The sequence below is a fragment of the Hemiscyllium ocellatum genome, chromosome 2 (assembly GCF_020745735.1).
Source record: "Hemiscyllium ocellatum isolate sHemOce1 chromosome 2, sHemOce1.pat.X.cur, whole genome shotgun sequence".
Classification (NCBI taxonomy): Eukaryota; Metazoa; Chordata; class Chondrichthyes; order Orectolobiformes; family Hemiscylliidae; genus Hemiscyllium; species Hemiscyllium ocellatum.
The window spans coordinates 148,499,205-148,519,488 of NC_083402.1; the positions used below are offsets into that span (position 1 = coordinate 148,499,205).

The 20,284-nt window shown below is 40.9% G+C and overlaps 1 protein-coding gene across 1 annotated transcript in view; it reads right to left on the reverse strand.

Moving 5' to 3' along the window:
* LOC132826282 (prolow-density lipoprotein receptor-related protein 1-like) overlaps positions 1-19,953 on the reverse strand; it is a 64,103-nt gene extending 44,150 nt beyond the window's left edge. The window contains exons 1-12 of the mRNA XM_060842063.1: positions 19,899-19,953; positions 18,246-18,368; positions 12,894-13,016; positions 12,139-12,507; positions 9,403-9,525; positions 9,216-9,359; positions 6,832-6,951; positions 5,542-5,670; positions 2,605-2,776; positions 2,033-2,257; positions 344-462; positions 130-269 (exon numbers count right to left, since the gene is read on the reverse strand). Coding sequence (XP_060698046.1) covers positions 130-269; positions 344-462; positions 2,033-2,257; positions 2,605-2,776; positions 5,542-5,670; positions 6,832-6,951; positions 9,216-9,359; positions 9,403-9,525; positions 12,139-12,507; positions 12,894-13,016; positions 18,246-18,368; positions 19,899-19,953 — 1,842 coding nt within the window. The remainder of the gene's footprint in view (positions 1-129; positions 270-343; positions 463-2,032; positions 2,258-2,604; positions 2,777-5,541; positions 5,671-6,831; positions 6,952-9,215; positions 9,360-9,402; positions 9,526-12,138; positions 12,508-12,893; positions 13,017-18,245; positions 18,369-19,898) is intronic.
* Between the last annotated feature and the right edge of the window lie 331 nt (positions 19,954-20,284).

Here is a 20,284-nt window from a genome sequence, read left to right on the forward strand (position 1 = left end):
TCATTAGAGAACCAATGTCCACTAGTGTGCTTCAGAACAATCCCTGTATCACCAAAGTATGGTGATAATCTAGAAACAGTAATCAGTGGTTTTGAATCTTAGACCTTGGTCAAAAAAAGGTGACATTACCTCAAATAAGGTGACAGCAAAAGGATGAGCAAGGAACTCCTGTGAATAAAGCACTGTTCTTTGGTCTTGTCCATTAACGTCCACACTGGACAACGTGTGAAGTTTTGAGTCAACCCAGTACAGGCGGCTGTTCACAAGATCTGTGAATGAAATTGAAGGATTAGCAGCTAACTCCTATTTGGAAATATAGTCATTTATCAGCCAGCCCACTTACCAAGTGCGATACCATTTGGTGACTCAATATTGCTGGTAACCAGAAGCTGCCTATTGATGCCATTCATTCCTGCTTTCTCTATAGAGGATGGCTCACCCACATCTGACCAATACATGAACCTTTGAATGACAGGCATCATTTAGTCAATTAACATTTGATCTAGTCATGAATAAAGTTTATAAAACCTCATTGTATTTTTCAGCAGCTTTATGATTAAGCTTAAAGAGTTCAACCTGGATAAACAGTGATACATTTTGGAAGGTCAAACTCAAATGCTGAATATAGGATTTAAAATCAGGATTTTTGGTAGTGTGGAGGAACAAAGGGATCTGGGTGTGCAAGTACATAGATCCCTCAAAGTCCCTGGTGAGACCACACTTGGAATATTATGTCCATTTCTGGTCACCCTATGGGCAAGGGCAACAATAGCCAGAGACTTTTCCCCAGGGCAGGATTGACTGGTACAAGGAGTCAGCTTGAAGATATCAGGAGGGTATAAAAGGGAGATGTCAGAGGTAGGTTCTTTAAGCAGAGGAGTTGTGAATACATTGAATGTGTTGCCAGCTGGTGGTGGAAGCAGTCATTAGGGACATTTAAGCGATTGCTGGACATACACATGGATAACTGAGTGGAGGAGTGCATAGGTTAATTTTGCACCAAGATTAAATCTTGGCACAACATAGTGGGCCAAAAAAGGGCCTGTTGTGTGCTGCACTTCATGTTATACTGATTTAGAGATGAACTCTTGGTCGAACAAAAAAAAAACCACAATTTCAAAATGAGAGAAAAAAAAATGTCATAGTTATTTCAAAACCAGGAAGTGTTTATTCATTTAAGCCTAAACATTAAAATGCATTCAGGCAACCCAATGCCAATTTTAGGTCTGCGTTTATGAAACGTTCCATAAAATTGTGGAAATCAGAGAATATTCCCAATTAGATTTGATCTAAATTTAACTCCAGTAAATAACTGAAAATACTGAAGTGGTTCTAAAGACTTTATACAAGCCTCATGACCACATTCCTTTACATTAAAATGTCAACTGTGACAAGGATTTGTTCTTGAATTACTTTGTAGAAATATTGGTCTTTAGATCAACTTCAAAACCTCCAGCATTTGATACAAATCAAGGGAGGTTTTTCTAAAAAAAAAGAGTTGAAGTGGCCACAGTGAAACTTCAAATCAAAAAGTAGAATTAGAAAATTTCATAATTCAAACACTAGTTCCACCGTGTAAATTCACATATGCATCACTAACAATTTTGGCAAGAGGCTAGTATTGTTAAAATGTTCTGTAGGAGTTAGTGTTCAGATTACATGGAGCCCCACCATCAGTTTGGTACAAAGACTGAATGAGTTTACCCTCAAATTCAAAAAAAAGTGATATAATGACTCACTGTTTTACAGGAAACAAGTTAACAAACTCTGTCTATTACTATCATGTAAGACAACCTTGTCAGCCAACAGTTTTAGATGAACTCCAGTTTTCCAACTTTTAACCACTGAAAATTAGACTCAAGGGAATTGTGATTAGTTGCAGTAAACTTGTAACAGAATACCAGGTTTGTCTTCAACAGTACATCTCCATTTCCCATGACTTCAAACGTCACTCACCCACTCAAAAACAAGACCCTCCATGGATTTGATCAGAACCTGTACATCGTTCCAGTGGGGAAAAGAAAAAGTTTACCCAGTTAATGGATCAACTGCCACCGAAGCTGGTTCTCTCAGGTCAGTATCGAACAGAGTCTTCCTTGAAGTTCCATCAAAGGTAGCCACAGAGATCATTCTGGTACCACGATCAGTCCAGTAAACATGCTTGTAGATCCAGTCCACAGCAATCCCCATAGGAACACTTACATTCTCAATAACTCTAGTGACACCAGTTTTGCTTCTCTCTTCAGAGATGAAGGAACTAAGGAAAGGAAAGGAGGTTGTCAAACTTGGCAAGAGTTTCTAAGGACTACCATTAAAAATGTGCCCTCTTAAATCTTTGGTTTAAGAAAAGTGAACTGCAGTGATGAAAAGGTCTCGAGTTTTAAAGAAAATTGAGTAAACAGACTAATATCAAATACTTATACTATAATTGCTGAAATGCTGTCAGGTAAAGATGAAAATATATGCTGTTAAATTATTCATGAAGCCAAATTAAAGAGGACAAACTGCTCTGGAATACCTAAAAGCAGCAATGACCATCTGAAAAGGGTTTCTGAAAAAAAAATACCTGCTGTAGCGATTAGTATTACTACCAAGATTCATTACCTGAAGATTGCTTGCTGACCCAAGTCAACCCAAAAGATTTGCTGTTCTGAAATGTCAACATCCAATGCCACTACATTTCTCAGCTGGTCAACTACTTGGGTATACTCTTGGTGATAGAGCCCCATCTTCCGAATATCATGACGATTAGTAAAGATCAGATAAGGCTCTTTGTCTAGGAAAGAGAATAGACAAGGATGAAACTCAAAACACCTGAAAGAAAAAAAATTCAAAACAGCAATGTTCATATTGAATGACTTTGTGCAATCCAAGCTGAACTTCAGCTTTAAACTAGAAATAAAAATTCACAGCCATACAAAAATGTGCAAAGATCTACATTTGTAGTTTTCCCTTCAGCTTCTGCATGCCTCAGCTCTGTCCACAATGCAAAGATCAACACCTTTAGTTTTCAAGTAGGTCAACTTCACAGGATTATAAGTCTGCACTAGTCAGTAAATAGGTAATGGTTTGTATCCCAACAGGATACAAAATACTTCCAGCCAATTGAGTTTAAGCAAAACTGCCTCCACTTAATGGGCACCACCATGCCTCCTTCAGTCCCAGACTGAAGTGTAATTTGTTAGTCCAAATTTGATACCTTGTACAATTCTAAGTGTGCCCATTTAAATCCTGACAGTTGTATTGCTCACATCTGAAGCTAACAGGTTTCCTCAACAGACTTCAGCTCAAGTAGCTCCTCAGAAGGCTGTTGTGGCTTGGACAGGGATTGATGCATCTTTATCCATAGGGGAGGCCAAAGAATAGCCTATGTTCCTTTCAAATGGGCAACAGGGACAAAGTTATGGACAGTCAGTCAGTCATTGCTATAGAGAGGTTAAGGACATTTGGAATTAAAGTTTACCCACATTTGGAAAAGAATGACTTTAGGAATAATCAGTATGATTTCATGTAGTTGTCTCAAACTTTGAGACTAAGGCAGTGGATGGTGTCCACATGGACTTTAGTAAAGAATTTGACAAGATCCTTGATGGTGGGCTGGTCCAAAAGTTGACATCACATGGGATCATGGCAAGTTACTAAGTTGGTACAAAAAGGCTTGGTCATAGATTGGGATAACTGGGGAAAGGGGTGATTTACTGACTGGAGGTTTATGATCCATGGTGTTCTGCAAGGATCTGTGCTGGGACCTGTTTGTAACAAACTATTTGGATGAAAATGCAATTGATCAATTACTAAGTTGCAGATGAAGAATTGGTGGAGTGGTGGATAATGAGGAAGGTCATAAGACTACAGTCTATTAGTTCAATTCGGAAGCTGGGCAGAGAAATGGCAGAAATTTTGGGATGTCAAATGAGGGGATAATATATAAGTGGCTGGACCCCTATTCAGGAGGGATCATAGGGTACATGTCCCCAACTCCTTGAAAGTGGCAATAAGTGAATAAAGTGATAAAGACAACATACAGCAAGCTTGCCATCATTGGTCAGAGTTGCAGCAAGTGTGGTGCTGGAAATACACAGCTGGTCAGGCAGCATCCAAGGAACAGAACAGAACAGACATTGAGCATGAGTTAGTCATCAGGAATCTGCTAGAGAGCTTGGGCTCAAGACAGACTCTGCTCCTTGGATGCTGCCTGACCAGTTATGCTTTTCCAACACCACACTGATCTCTAACATTTGCTGTTCTCATTTTCTCCTCCTTCATTGGTCAGGGCATGGAGTATAGAAGTGAGAGACATGTTGCAGCTATATGACTCCAGATAGGCCACACTACAGGAGGAAAGAGGCAGGATTTGGAGAGGGTCCAAAATAGTTTACTAGGATATTGCCTGGATTTGAGGGCATCAGCTGTAGAGGAAAAATTGGATTAAAATGCAAGTGTGTGTGTGTGTGTGTAAAAAAACAACAAGAGGGGCAACTGGATAGTATACAAATTGGAGGGGCATGGAAAGGTTAGGTAGTCTTTCTTCAGGGTGGAAATGTCAAATACTAGGAGGTATGGGTTAAAACTTGATGGGGAATGTTTAGGAGATTGAGGCAAAGCAGATATTTGATATCATGTTTAAGGTGCATGCACAGAGGCAAAAAAGAGGATTCAGCCCTGGTGCAGGTATAGGGTTAATTTAGAATGTTACAGCAGACATTGGGCCTGTTCCTATGCTGTACTGTTCATCCAAGTGTTAGACTGCTAACTCTAACATGTAAAGAGTGTCAGCTTCAAATTAGCCCTTTTACTTTTCCATAAGGAGGGAGAGACTGGGCCAGTGATAATACAACAGCACGGTCCATTATTGACCGCTGCAAGTTACAAAGGCATCCTGTGAATTCCCAATCTGCTATTCATGAGTAATGGGGTAAGTTACACTCTTGACAATGTAGAGTTAGGCAGAAAGTTGGATTCTTTATTTATTTAAAAATCACTCCGGATGGAGGAAGTCACTAACTAGGCAGTATTTATTGTCCATCCCCAACTCCAGAGGGCAGTTAAAAGTTAATCCACATTGCTATGGGTCTGGAGTCAGATGTAGGACAGACCAGGTAAGGATGGCAGCTTCTTTCCCTGGAAGGAGGGACTTTGGTAAGGAAGATGGTTTGTTTGGACAATTGACAGTGAATTAATGGCCATTAGACTCCCAATTCCAGATTTTTATTGCATTGTAATTCTAGAATCTGTCATAGCAGAATCTAAACCCAGGTCCCCCAGAACATGACCTGGGTTTTTGGATTGCAATTGATCAATACCACCACTAGGTGGTGGCCTCCCCTAATTACAGATCAGGTGTATGTATTTGAACTTTTGATTGGTCAAAAACCTTTTGCATCAATACAACTCGGCTCAAACCTGTTTGCTACAAGAGAGAGTTACCATACCTGTCAATCTTGACCCTTTTTGAAATCTCACTGGAGATCAGAACAGAGCAATCTGCATACTGCCCAGAACTAACACTGGTAAGCAAGTCACTTAAAACATTTTACTTGCCTCCAACTGCCCTGCAGCTTTGATTAGTTGTATCCAAGCGATATCCTGCTAAGCATTCACATTTAAAGCTTCCATTTGTATTAATACAAGTTTGACTGCAGACGCCGATATCTTGACATTCATCAATATCTGAAAAAAAACCAAGAATACTTGTGAATGAGGCAAAGACTTTGATGTCTTTTTCTAGCTGATTAGATCTAGAGAACTGGAATTAAGAATGCAGTGGTTATGCTGCAGCTGTGCAAAAGAGTGAGATGCCACTTTGAGTGTGACAGCAGATCTGGACACCACATCTCAGGAAGGCTACATTGGCCTTGACAGAACAATAACTTTACAGAATGAAATAAAGTATCAGAGGTTAAGTTTGGAGGAGAGAGAGATTGTACAAATAAGGCCTTCCTTCCTCCCTCCCTTCAGATTAAGATGAAGGAACGATGCAATTAATATCTTGGAAGACAAGCCAAGACAGTAGATAAACTTTTCATTGATTAGGGATTCTCAAAACAGGGCCATATCAGAGACCAAAGGGCCAGATGATTCAGGAGAGAGACACATTCTACACACAAGGTAGTGATGTTCAGAACTCTTCATTTGTGGTTATGGAATCCGTTCTGTTTTTAAAAAACTGAAGGCAAGTAATTTGTATTTGTTAAATTCATGGGGTGAGCACATTGCTGGGTACACCAACATACAATTGCCCAGAAAGGCAGGAAAGTCAGTCACCTTGCTGTGGGTCTGGAATCACAGACTGGACGAGACATGGATGGCTAATTCCTTCTCTAAAGAGGGAATGGCAAACCAGATTGGTTTCCATTTCTATTTGCTAAGGTATGGCATACATCCTTCTCAAATCAGACAAGGTGCTTCAACTGTTGGCTAGGGAGATCCAAGACCTGACCAAGTGAAGGATATAGGTTTCTGGGAGGGGATTGTTAGGGGCACTACTAGGTTTGTTTCTTAGGGCGGTAGTCAGTTTACTCAAGCAAATAAAAAACTGTCCAAGCTACCTATGCAAGTAGCTATTTTATGTCCCACAGCCACTAAAGGATCTTGACTGACAATACACAGCATCTTACTAATGTACCTATTGTTTGTGGTTGTTGCAGTAAACTTTTGGGTCAGTTATGATCCGATGTGGAAGATTAATGGCAATTAAAGGCACCCTTTAAGGCATCATTGATTTTGCTATTGCTTGCTACTTTAGCATATCTAATACACCGCAGTCATAAATGACTAGTTAATTACACTTTCATAAATCAATCTATATTGAGCAAATCAATACAAAATTACCTGCACATGTTTTTCTATCGACCAACTCAAAGCCAGGAGGGCAGATACACTCATAACCAATGGCCAGATCTCTGCAGATGTAGGAGCAGCCTCCATTGTTAACTTGGCACTCATTTAGGTCTGCAGCAAAAAAAAAACAGCTTTATCTTCTAGACTCAAATCATTGGTTCCAAATTTAACGATGTATATACGGGTTTAAGGATCCCAAATACTGAGGGGAACCACCTTCAGTCCTGAACTGAGTGTAGACTTACAGGTAGGCAGGGTGAAGGTAGAGTTTGGTATCTTGCCTTCACTGAGTATAGGAGCTAGAAGTCACGTTTCACTGTACAGGAGATTGGCATGGCCACTTAGAATACTGCATACAATTCTGGATCACCCTTTGAAAAAGATAAGGCTTGGTGTACAGAAAAGACTTCAGGTGGCTGTGATTGGAGGGTTTGAGTTATAAGGAGGGGCCGAACAGGCTAGTGCTTTCCTTCCCCCAACTCCACCCTCCCAGGGAGCATTGGAGGCTGAGGGCTGACCTTACTGAAGTTTACATCTGCACTTCTCTGACTGTTATAGAGTGAATAGCAAAGTCTTTCCTTGGATAGGAGAGTCCAAAACTAGAGGGCACAGGTTTGAGGGGAGATTTAAAACAAGGGACCTGAGGGGCAACTTTGAGGACAGTACACATATACAAGATGAGCAGCAAGTGGAGGTGGGTACAATTACAGCATTTCAAAAAAGGTATCTGGATGGCTAATGTTGAAGGGTGAGGGACATGGGGCAAATGTAACTAGATCAGTTTAGGATATGGTCAGCAGTTGGTCTGAAGGGTCTACGACCACACTGCCTGCTACAAGTACACAAACTACAAAAATGGTTTTCTCCTAGTAAGAGAACCTTTTACAGGTTTAAAAAGGTAGTACACTTCTATACAGGTTAGCTATGAGCAGGAGCAATCCTGTGCTTTTAACAATTACAAGCAAGCTAGTTAACCAATTAATGCACTGAAATCTTGTCAATTAAAGTGCTTGCAAGTATACAGACTGAGCAGGTTACATGGATTTTGCTACCCTTTGTCCTGCATGTTAAAGTGTTTGTTACAACCATCCACTACATTTCTCCCTGTTTGACTAACAAGCAGGTTGATTTGTTGACTGGTTTTAAGCCACTTACTTGCAGCCTCCCTCTCACTCACCCCTGTCTTAAGTGTTTTCTCCACTACCCTCCCCTATCACACACAGGCTTCCTAGCAATTTGCTCAGTCTCTTACACAACTTCACTGCTCCAACTAGGTGGTTTCTTTCCTGCATTAAAATGACCATGCAGCACCAGAAAGATACAGGAAGAGGGGATGATGGCAACACCTTACTAACTGAGGGACGCAACTGTTGATTCAAAAATCAACCTCTGAAGAGGCCTCAACATTACCACTCAACAATGGTAACTCAGTCACATTAAAATCATCGCTCTGGAGGAAAGAATGATACTATCCAGAAGTGGATAGTGTAAATTCCATACAAATATCAGTCTCATCTGAAGTGGGTTATGGAAGTGCCAGATTAATTCATTACAAGTCACCCACTTATTAAAAACCAGGAAGTTACTCACTAACTGAGGCAGTGGTGTGCAAGCCAAAAATGTACATGAAGGGAGCTTGAAATTACCAAGCCCAAAAAAAACTCAGGCACTTTACCAAAACCTTAAAAACAGTGTGCAAAAACTAAGGGGAAAAGTTGCAGTATAACAAAAAGGGCAAGAGAAGGGGTGAAGGGGGTATGGGGGAAGGAAGAAGCTAACTAGCTGAAGCCACACTGCCAACAGGGAGCAGAAGAGTCCAAAAGGCAAAAAAGGAAACGTGAACATTTTTTGTCAAGCAAAAATATATGCAGGGTGGGGAGGGAGGCATCAAGTCCTCACAGCAATCAATTTGAGGAAGTTGTTGAGGAGTGGGGAGCTGAAAGTCAAACTAGTGAGAACAGAAATGGGAGATTTAGTGCACAAACAAAGCACTTGATGAACTGAAGAAAGGATGGGAAACTGACCAAACTGATGGATTGTGGCAGGTGCAGATGGTGGAAGGCAATTTAAACAGAGGGATCTTGTGGCAGTGTTCTTATGTCTGAGCCAGATAGCTCAATACAAATCCCAGCTGCTTCAGAGGTTTTATAACCTGATCAAAAATAACTACCACATTTGCAGGGTTTCTTGTGGTAAAGGGGCAATGTCTGTACCTCCAGACCAGGAGGCTCAGGTTCAAGTCCTACCTGCTCCAGAGTATTTAACATCTGAACAATTAGATTAGAAAATATCCAATTACAGCAATGAAACATGGGAATATTTCAGAACTCAGTTTGAGTCATTCTGGCTATAGAACATTTAGAAAAAGTCCTTACGACAGTATTTGAGGGGCTCATCACTCCAGTCCTTGCAATCTTGATGTCGATCACACACTTGGGTTAGAGATATACATTGTCCATTTTGGCATTTGAAGTCATCAGGTCCTGTGCATTCTGAAGGTAAACAAACCAGGTCAGCACCTTAGAATGGAGATGGAGAATTAACAGTGGACTCAATACTTACCATTCTTACAGTTCAACTCATCACTGCCATCAATGCAGTCTGGAAATCCATCACATTGGCGGCTTTCTGGAATGCAGCTTCCATTATCACAAGGAAGATAATCTGGTCGACATGTTATAGGAGCTTTAAACAAAAGCAAACATCCATTTGTCAGTTCATTGGCACTCTACCCATTAAAAGAATGTAACAGCTTTAATATTTATGAAAATAAACTTAGCCTGCCAGAATCAGAATGAACCAGCCTAAATTAGAACCTCATTTCCAGGTAGTCAAGCTCAGTATCTTGCTAATACCGATTTAATTCTATTTTAGGTTCAAAAATAAATTCAAACAGCAGGCCCAGTTGACAAGTGCTGGCTCATTGCAAATTAAATTTAGCGTATCATAATTATTTATATGCACATACCAAGCCAATGCTATTACAAATCTTGGAAAGTTGAAGGATACTGGCTACAAACAGCCAGAGTGTTACATTTTCATAGAACTACAAAGCTGCATGACAAGTCCAGTCTGTTGCATTGGGGAATGAAGCATGCTGGGTGGGGATGGGGTGGGGGGGGAAAGGAAGGGAAAGAGGTATGTTGGTTTTAAACATAAGATATTGCAGTGTGGCAAGTTCTTGGTTCCCTTATCTAACACCAATTCTATTCAGCTCACTGGAAAGAACTAAACTTCAAACACCTGCCACATGAAGTGAAGTTATTGCAGAAAGACAGGCAGGGAGCAAGAGCATAAGTGGTGTCAGGAGATCGGGAAACAATAGGCAGTGGTCATTCAAGGAGGTAAGGGGCAAATGTGTGCCACAGTTCAATGCTGAAGCTTCAGCTGTTTACAACAACTTGGATGATAAGTACAGTTGCCAATTATCCTGAAGATGGTGGGAAGTATAACTGTACAAAAGATACATGGAGGTTACAAAAAAGGTGTGTGAGCCAAGATATAGTACACAGTTGGATAACATGAAATTGCTGAGAGCGCAGTTTAAAACTAATGAGGGATTACAGGGCTCAATCCATTGAAATTTGGCTGTGCTTATGGAGGTGATCACAAGTGTTTTGTATTTGTGATTAAACAAAAAAGTAGGATTTTTGTTCCTATAAAGGACACTGGTGAGGCTACATCTGGCATGGCATTAGAGGAAGGAGACTTAGTAGTGGTTTTAAAAAGTTGAAATAATACTCAAAATTAAAGAGGAATTGCTGTGTCTGATACAATCAAGAGCAACAGACAAAATTACTATCTTCCATGTTCAATCTAAAAGGGGTCATGACATTTACTAGAGGGGATTGATATTACCTTCTGGAAGGATCACTTAAAGAGTCAGGGGCTCAGTCATTTACAATTAGGTAAAGTTTCTGGGTAGTCTTTGAAGTGGACTTCCTGCAGAGTGGATGAATGCAGAACACAAATACTTAAAAGCAGAGGAGATAGACAAGCCCCCTGAACCTGCTGCAATGCTTGGTCAAACATCCAATACCATTTTTGGCATGCCCTGGAATGGATCAACACCCTCCTGTGACCCACCATCCATCCTTGGAACGTACTAGTGTAAACACAGTACCTCATTTCCCCAGCTCCACAGATTCCACCCTTTGTCCTTGAGTGAACCTGCCCTTTCCCTAGCTATCCTCTTGCTTATGTGTAAAATAGGATTAAGGGAAATCCTAAACTGTGCCAGACATTTTTGCCAAAAGCTTAAAGGATTAGCTTGTGGCTCGGCCACATTAACCTTCATTAAAAGTGGATTGTTTCTTAGATTACTTAGTGTGGAAACAGGCCCTTCGGCCCAACAAGTCCACACTGACCCGCTGAAGCGAAACCCACCCATACCCCTACATTTACCCCTTACCTAACACTATGGGCAATTTAGCATGGCCAATTCACCTGACCCGCACTTTTTTTTTGGAGTGTGGGAGGAAACCGGAGCACCCGGAGGAAACTCACGCAGACACGGGGAGAACGTGCAAACTCCACACACACAGTCAGTCGCCTGAGTCGGGAATTGAACCCGGTTCTCTGGCACTGTGAGGCAGCAGTGCTAACCACTGTGCCGCCCTAAGAAGTTAAAAATATAAGTAGTCTTATTGTTCAAAATCTCATTGAAGGAGAGAATCTAGATGTTAAAGTTTCTAAATCAGACTAAACTGGGATGGAAACTGATCACCAGATTAGTCCAAAATAATCTGAAGTGCTAGATGCCATCTATATTAAAGTAAGTGGACAGAATGTCAGCAGTATAGACAAATTCAGCTTGGAGCAGAAAACAAGCAAAGATTGAGAAATGTTCCTTAAATTACCCTTAAATGAAGGCTTGCCATACACTTCCACTGGGTAGTGGAAGCAAGATAATGACTTCTTTAACTGCATAGTTCATTTTCAAGTGCAGAATGCATGCAGATTAACTTCCTATTTATACACTAGCTTTCACATTCTGCTGGTATTTCACTAAGATTCTGTTCAGAACTAAAGTCATTGAGAAAAACAATGGCATCCTAAACAGGTTTACACAAACTAATTGGAGTGTCAACAATCCACACCATTTTATAGCACAGCTAACCAAAACCTGAAGCTTTCTACCCTAAAAGTAAAGATAGAACAAAAAGTTGTAGAAACTCAGCAAGCCTTGCATCATCTGGAGAGAACAAAATTTCAGGACCAGTCACCTTTGATTCACATTTGCAGTTTCAGATTTCCAGTATCTGCGGTTTGTTTTAAAACAGAAGTCTGACCACTTACGACAGTTAACTTCATCACTTCCATCTTGACAATCAGCATCACCATCACAGTACCATCGACTATGGACACATTCACCAGAGCCACAATGGATCTCATCAGGAGTGCAAGTCACGGGAGGAAGGGGATGCCCACAGAGAACTGGAGATTCATCTGATTGATCACTACAATCAATGTTAGAGTCACAAACCCAGTGTGAAGAGATACATTCAGAATTGTTACACTGAAATTCATGTGGCCCACAGGAGATTGATGTACAGTTCTCCTCATCACTTCCATCACCACAATCATCTTCACCATTACAAACAAATGCCATGGAAATACATCTAGCACTGGCACAGGCAAATTCTTCTGTGCTGCAAGTAAGGTTGCCTGGACATGAAAAAAAGGGAGTCAGTCAGTCAACAATTCACATTTATCTAAAATGACATGCTATAAATCTAACCCAAATCTGTTACAATCTTGTATACATTTAGGCACAAAAATGCTAAAAGACAGACTACTTCCTAACTGGGGCTATTCACAAGAGGAAAGATTTCAAATTTGTAAACCTGAAATAATGCAGTGTTATTAGATCACATTCAGACGGTTCAAAGTTTGAGATCACCAGATGTTAAAAAGGTAGGAAAAAAGCTCCAAATTTGGTATACGTTAGGGCAAAGTCATTGTTCAGCTGATGTATTACATAAAACACCATAACGTAAGTGTCAAGATCAAAAGGAAAAAAGTTTTAGGTGGGTAAAAAGAAATCTACTTACCACAATCATCTTCATCTTTGCCAGTATCACAATCCTCCACTCCATCACATTTCCAATCAACTGGAATACATTCAAGGGACCCAGGGCCACAGCTTACCTCACTGAAAGCACAGAGGCTCATATCTAGGAAGAGCACATTGAAGCAAGCATCTTTACATTTGTAGAAACTTCGCAATTGTGGACAGTAAATTTAAAAAAAGAGAAAGGTCAGCAAGGTCCACTGAGTAATGTGGAGGCAAATAGCCAGTAGCAAGCTTTGCAACTTCAGCATTTTAAATTGCCTGCTAATGCTGAAACCCAGTATTTGAGATTAGGTCCTCCACTCTTCCTCAATGTTGTAGGATCAGTGGGTGAAGTAAAACTTACTACACCTCTAGTTGAGGTGACTCAAGGTCAATGAACACTTTGATGCTACACTACAGCAGTTGTTGCACAAGTATAGCAGCCAGTTTGCATACAGCAAGTTCTGATAAACAGCAATGAGAAATACCCTGAAAGAGAAGGGACAAATATTGCCTTCAGACATCATGATAGTTCACCAGCTTATCCTGAAGATTACGGTCAGATCTTCCACACCCATTGAGGGAGAGGCAGGCCATCTGTCTGACATGCTATCCAAAAAGAATTAAGAGCATAAACTCAGGACAATTACCTATCTCTACTCTGAATGGGCAGGGGAAAGAGGAGGACATATTCAGAATAGTTTATTCAGAAGTTCTTTCCAAAAATCTACCCTCTGGCTCAAGAGTTTCATTCCTTTTAGTTTGATGGCATTAACATCTATTTACCAGAAAAAAGTGTTCAAAACAATTCTTGCTTTATGTCTTGGTTTAAACTCTACATTAATTGAGCAGCCCATTACTTGGTACACAACTCAAACATTGGAGAGATTGAGACTTTTAAATCTTTGTGCTCATCAGGATAATCTTAAAAGGGGGACATCTTCAGAAAGATGGGCTACTTTGGGAAAACCAGAAGAATTATACAAAAACAAAACAAAGGACATCATTCCAAAAATACTGGACATCAAAAGGGATATAAAGAAGAAAATACATAGCTACTAGAGATGGAAATTAATGGAGCTAAACTAAATTCCCCAGACCAGCTGGGTTGCAGAGGATTTTTAAGTTAGCTGCAGATGGAAGCCCCAGACAGAATTTGGTAACCACCAACATGACACCCATATACTCAAGAAGGGAGAGAACAGACAGCTATAGGCCAGCTCACTTAACATCTGTCTCCAGGAAAATGCTAGAGTTTATTATAGAAAAGAACATCCAAGAGTGTACTCAAATCAAGTGGAGTCAACAGGGCTTCAGGGAAAATACATGACAAGTTTTAGTTTTTTTTTGAAGGGGTAAATATCAGGACAGAGGGGAAGGAATAGGTGCAAAATTTGAATTACTTCTTAATGCCACAGCATAAAGTGGAGTTTTCCCCCTGGGTTTTAGAGATAGGGACAGGTACTGAGCAATCTATAAGATAAGCAACTTAAAAAGCCTTGGGTGTTTAAAAACAAATTGAAGACAGTGAATCTCTCCCAATTCTACTTGGAAATGGTTTGATGTTCTTCCACTGGGATTGGAGATCTGCAATGAGAGAAACAGAATCGGTTTTTCCCTTTGTTACATCCACTATCATGTTCTCTTCCCTTCCCCCATTTCAGCAGGGCTGTTCTTTCCTGTTTGGCACTTAAACACCATTGATGAAGGACTTTGTCTAAAACAGATTCCCTTGCTCCTCTGATGCTGCCTGACCTGCTGTGCTTCTCCAGCACCACACTTGACTCTAATCTGCAATCCTTACTTTCTCCCACTTAAACACTGTTCGGCCATTCTGACATGCAGCTAAATCCTCAACCAACACTAACCCTTCATCCTCCACTTACTAATGCTACATCCCCCACTGATGAACAGAGTCAACATTAGCTTATTCTCACCAAAGGATGCTGCCTGACCCACTGATTCCTGGCATTTATTTTTTAATTTGCCTTTTGCTAGGGGGTGTTTATGGGATATTAACACATTAGAATGTTAATTATTGGAATATTTAGACTACTACTAAACTTAAGTTCTTTTATTGTATTTTAAAGTGTTTGAATGAAGTGCTTTACTTAATTTTGAATAGTTGACCAATTGAATTGTATCTGGAATGTAGCACCTTTCAAAACAAAAACTTTGGTCTAGCTACTTTAACATTGAGGGGGGGTGTGGTCTGGACCATAATACCATGTTTGAAAAAAAAGGTGCAACAATGCTACTTAGAATAAAAGCCAAGGTTGGGATGGGAGGGGAGGGGAGGGCTAGGACTGGCATGGAGAAATTGACTGACTAAAACAATTTTCAGGATGGCAACTTTTAACTAGAGAAGAAGAAGTGTCATTGTCAGCCAATATTGCAGACACTGCATTAAAGTGTTGTAGCTTGGATAAGTGGAGTGAGCATACTTTGACAAAATAGGTACAAAAACAACAGATGATTTTGGCAGATTAATCAAGGATTCTGGGTAATCCAAGATGGAGGATAGGAAAAATGGTGGCCTTAAGAGCTGACTTAGTATTTTAGGTGTTGAAGGTGGTGGTTTCTTGAATTTAAGTGATTACTGTATTAACTGTTGCATTGTTTTGGAACTTTGAGAAAAGGATCAAAACAACAGCATTTAAAAAAGGAGATACAAAAGTTGGGACTACATGGTTAGCCAAAGAAATCGACACTGCTGACAGACAGCGGTGAATCTGCACAGCTGCTGCCTTTGTTTTGAGTTCAATTATCTCTGGATATTAGACATTAAAGAACAAAGTGAAATGCTGCCAGAGGTAGGGGCGCTAATACAAACAAGCAATCTCAAATGGGTATATGAACAGGAAGGTTTAAGAGGGATATGGGCCAAATGCTGGCACATTTTTTTGCTTAAAGTCAATTTATGTTGGAAAATTGCAGGGGAGATTAAACAGACTTAATTTCAGAATGAATGGAATAAGAGATAGGGATATTTTGCTAAAGAATAAAATATTTAGGTTACAGCTGGATGTATTGAACTGTTCAGTCCCCTTATGCAAAGGCAAGATGTTAACATTGAAGGCAATCTAGAGGGGAATACAAATTTATTCCCAGGTATGGAGGGGATTGGCTTAGCTTAAAGAAATGGTCTGTACTCAGTTAAGAGCTGACTCTTCTGAAAGAGCTTTAGAGTGTAGATGCAGAAGTTTATTTTCCCTTAAGGTTTATGCTTAAAACTACCATAAGTCTCAGTAACTGGTTGACCATTTAAGATAGAAAAAAAAAAGGACTGCAGATGCTAGAGATCAGAGCTGAAAAGTGTGTTGCTGGAAAAGCACAGGTCAGGCAGCATCCAAGGAGCAGGAGAATCAATGTTTTGGGCATAAGCACTTCAGGAATGAGGAGGGTGTGCCAAGCAGGCTAAGATAAAAAGGTATGAGGGGGGACTTGGGGGGAGGGGCATTGGTAATATGATAGGTGGAAGGAGATTAAGGCGAGGGTGATAGGCCAGAGTGGGGGTGGAGGTGGAGGGGTAAGGAAGATGATTGCAGGTCAAGAAGGCGGTGCTGAGTCTGAGGGTTGGGACTGAGATAACGTGTGGTGGGGGTGTGGAGGGGAAATTAGAAAGCTGGAGAAATCTGCATTTATTCATCGCCAGACCATGGCAACACGACGCCTGGAGGAAGAGTGCCTCATCCTTCACCTAGGAACCCTCCAACCACAAAGGATGAATGCAGATTTCTCCAGCTTCCTCATTTCCCCTCCCCCCACCTTTTCAGTCCTAACCCTCAGACTCAGCACCGCCTTCTTGACCTGCAATCTTCTTCCTGACCTCTCTGGCCCATCACCCTCACCTTAAACCTCCTTCCAACTATTGCATTCCAACATCCCCTCCCCCAAGTCCCTCCTCCCTACCTTTTATCTTAGCCTGCTTGGCACACCCACCTCATTCCTGAAGGGCATAAGCCCTTCAATTCTCCTGCTCCTTGGATGCTGCCTGACCTGCTGTACTTTTCCAGCAACACTTTTCAGCTCATTCAAGATGGGAGCTTCAGGGATCATGAAACTGAAATTTGTTTACTGCAGAGGATCGCAAAGGCTGCCATTAAAAAGGAATATTCAAGGCAGAAATAGACTTTTAAATATCTAATCAAATTAATCCAGGACATTAGCATTGATTATTCAGATCAGCATCTCATTGATGGTGCAGATTCAAGTGGGAAGTCTACATCTTACCCTGGAAAAAAAAGGCAAAGCTTCAAGTTTAAAAACAGTTAACTGTAGTATGAAGCAGATTTCTTTAACAGCTACCCAGGTGGCACTTCAACCATCAGGATGCTGCAGAAAAGGGGTGGTACCCACCACAATTCAGACATTAGTGTTACTGCAGCACCAGAATGCAGGCTGTTCAGTGATTATGCAAGATGCCACATTTCTTCTGTAGTTTGTAAAAGGTAAAGTAAGCCAGAGTCTGGAAAATGCAAAAAAAGGTAGTTTTGCTCTTATGCAGCACCAATCCTCCATGGTAAGGATCAGAAGTGGTTTTATAGTGTGATCAGTTGTGCTTGTAATGTGGCTCATTCACACAAGTAGGACTATTCACATGTTCTCTACAAAATGAGATCTTCAACATTATGATCTTCATTCAGACAGACATCTTGTGGAGCCCATAGTTCATGATGCCTTCTCCATGATCTCGATTAGTTGGATGTTTGTTTTGTAGAGTGAAAAAACCAGAATGTCAGCAACATATTTTCAAGCGTTGTTTCATATACTGTATACAAACATATCTTAGAGGAGAGTACCTGGACTAGGTACCAGACAGAAACTGAAATGGCTGGTTGGTGAGGTGGATGGCTAGTGCTCATTATTTAGGCAGTTTGGACTCAAGGAGAGAAAGCAAACAATGAGGTATTGCAGTTAGTGTGTCTAAGTGACTCACTAGCCAGACAAAAACCACTACCATTTTGTTCGAGCTCCAAGAAAGGAATTCTAATATCTACTGAACTAACAAACTAGCTATCCAAAAGTAAGTGATGCTAAACAAATTTGTCATCTTAAAATAAAGGGAGAATTATGAAAACCCCTAAAGAAAACTGTGGATGCTATAAGTCAAAAAACAGATTGCTGGAAAACTCAGCAGAACTGGAGAGAGAAAAATCAGTTACTATTTCAGGTCCAGTGACCCTTCCTTCAGAAAGGATGATTCCTTTGTAATGATCATACAGACTAAAGTGTTACCTTAACCATTCAAGACAGCAAGATCAAAACCACCTTGAGCTTGAGTGGTTATCCAATGCAATGTGGCTATTCTTGTGCAGTAACAAAAAAAAATGCAACAGCAAATACTTACAACATTCTGCTGGGATTTCATCAGATCCATCCTCACAGTCAGCATGGCCATCACATTTCAGTCTGAGGGGGAGGCATTGTCCATCAGGACACACAAAGGCTGTTGCTCCACACATTGTGTCACCTACCAAAGAATAGTCAATATTTTAATTAGGCTTTATTTTAAAGTTAAGAAAAATCACAGGATTTAAACAGTCATGAACGTCTGCTCAGAGGTAATATGGCGACTGAATACATGTACCTGCAAGTGCTGTATTCGACCGACCAACCCAACCACCCCGTGGCTCAACAATTCAACTCCCCCTCCCACTCCACTAAGGACATGCAGGTCCTTGGACTCCATCGCCAGACCATAACATGACAGTTGGAGGAAGAGCGCTTCATCTTCTGCCTAGGAACTCTCCAACCACAAGGGATGAACTCATTTCTCCAGTTTCCTCATTTCCCCTCCCCCCCCCCCCCCCCCCCCCTCCACCTGGTCTCAGTCCCAACCCTTGAACTCAGCACCACCTTCCTAACCTGCAATCTTCTTCCTGACCTCTCCGCCCCCACCCTGGCCTATCACCCTCCCCTTGACCTCCTTCCACCTATCACATCTCCTTCACCCCTCCCCCAAGTCCCTCCTCCCTACCTTTTATCTTAGCCCACTGGACACTTTCCTCATTCCTGAAGGGCTCATGCCCGAAACGTCAAATTTACTGTTCCTTGGATGCTGCCTGACCTGCTGCGCTTTTCCAGCAACATATAAAATCAGCCTATTTAGAGATCTCACCTGGAACTGGAGTCTCTGGTTCAGAGGTACCGAGACTATCGTGAGAGCCCTACACTGCCTGAACAAGCAGCATTAGGCAACCCATACACATTACATAGCATGAGCAAGGCTAATGCAGAGGTGGAATACTTAGTTGCTGAACTTGTATTTACTAGAACATTAAGCTCCTCAGTTGGTGCTAAACAATACTTCACCCATATTCATAACCCAGAACATTAGTGTTTAACATGCAGGTATTAAAATTTGAATCTGAAAGTAATTTTAAAAGACAGAAGTTGAACAGGGAAGAAAATACAGGATTCACCAATTCAGGTGCACAAGTCTATAAAAGTGACAGGTCTTTGGGCAAGTTTTTGAAATGATTGTGACATTAAATTAAAACGTTTAGGAGCAGCCCAAATCTTCTGTAAAAAAGATTTTTTAAAAATGCCTCATTTTTTGGTTTTGTTCATTGGATGGGTTGCTGGCTGGGATTGCATGTCTGTAATTGTCCTGGAGACAATAGTAAGCTGCCATTGTAAGCCAATACGTGCTCGAGTGCAGCAAACACGTTAGATTGTTGTTAGGAAGGGGGTTACAATCCTGGTATTCAACAGGGAAAGAATAACATAGATAGCCAAACTGGAGGGCATGTGGTCTGGAGGGGAACCTTTTAGGTATTTGCATTCATTCACTGCCAGAGATCTTTCAGAGGCAAAAGCTGTAGCTTTGGAAGGACAAAAAAAAAGGGAGCCTAGGTTAGTCACTGTCTTGTGGATGGTACACTGCTGCTACTGAAGGGAATGAATATTGATGAATGTACAGACGGATACTTTGTCCTGGATTCTCAAGCTTACTTTGTCAAAAGCTACACCAAAGTGTATATCCACTCTAGACACCTACCTTGTGCATGTTGGGTAGGCATTAAAGTGTCAGGAGTCAGGATATTTTCCTCCATATTCTTAGTCTTTGACCTGCTCTTGTAAACATCGTCCACTTCTGTTTTAGTTCAATGGCAATCCCCAAAGAGGTCAGTGAGGGATGCAATGATAGTGTCACTGAATGTAAAGGGAGATTCCTGTTTGGAAAAAATGTCAACTGTCCAGCATTTGGTGTGACTATCATTTGCCAGGTGGTTCAGTCCAAGCCTAGGTGTTGTCAAGTCATGCTGCATTATGGACAAGGGTTAATTTCCAGTATTCAAAATGAGTCTTGAATGTTTACTATTATAACTAGGAGAAAGTGAGGACTGGAGATCAGAGCTGAAAGTGTGTTGCTGTAAGAGCACA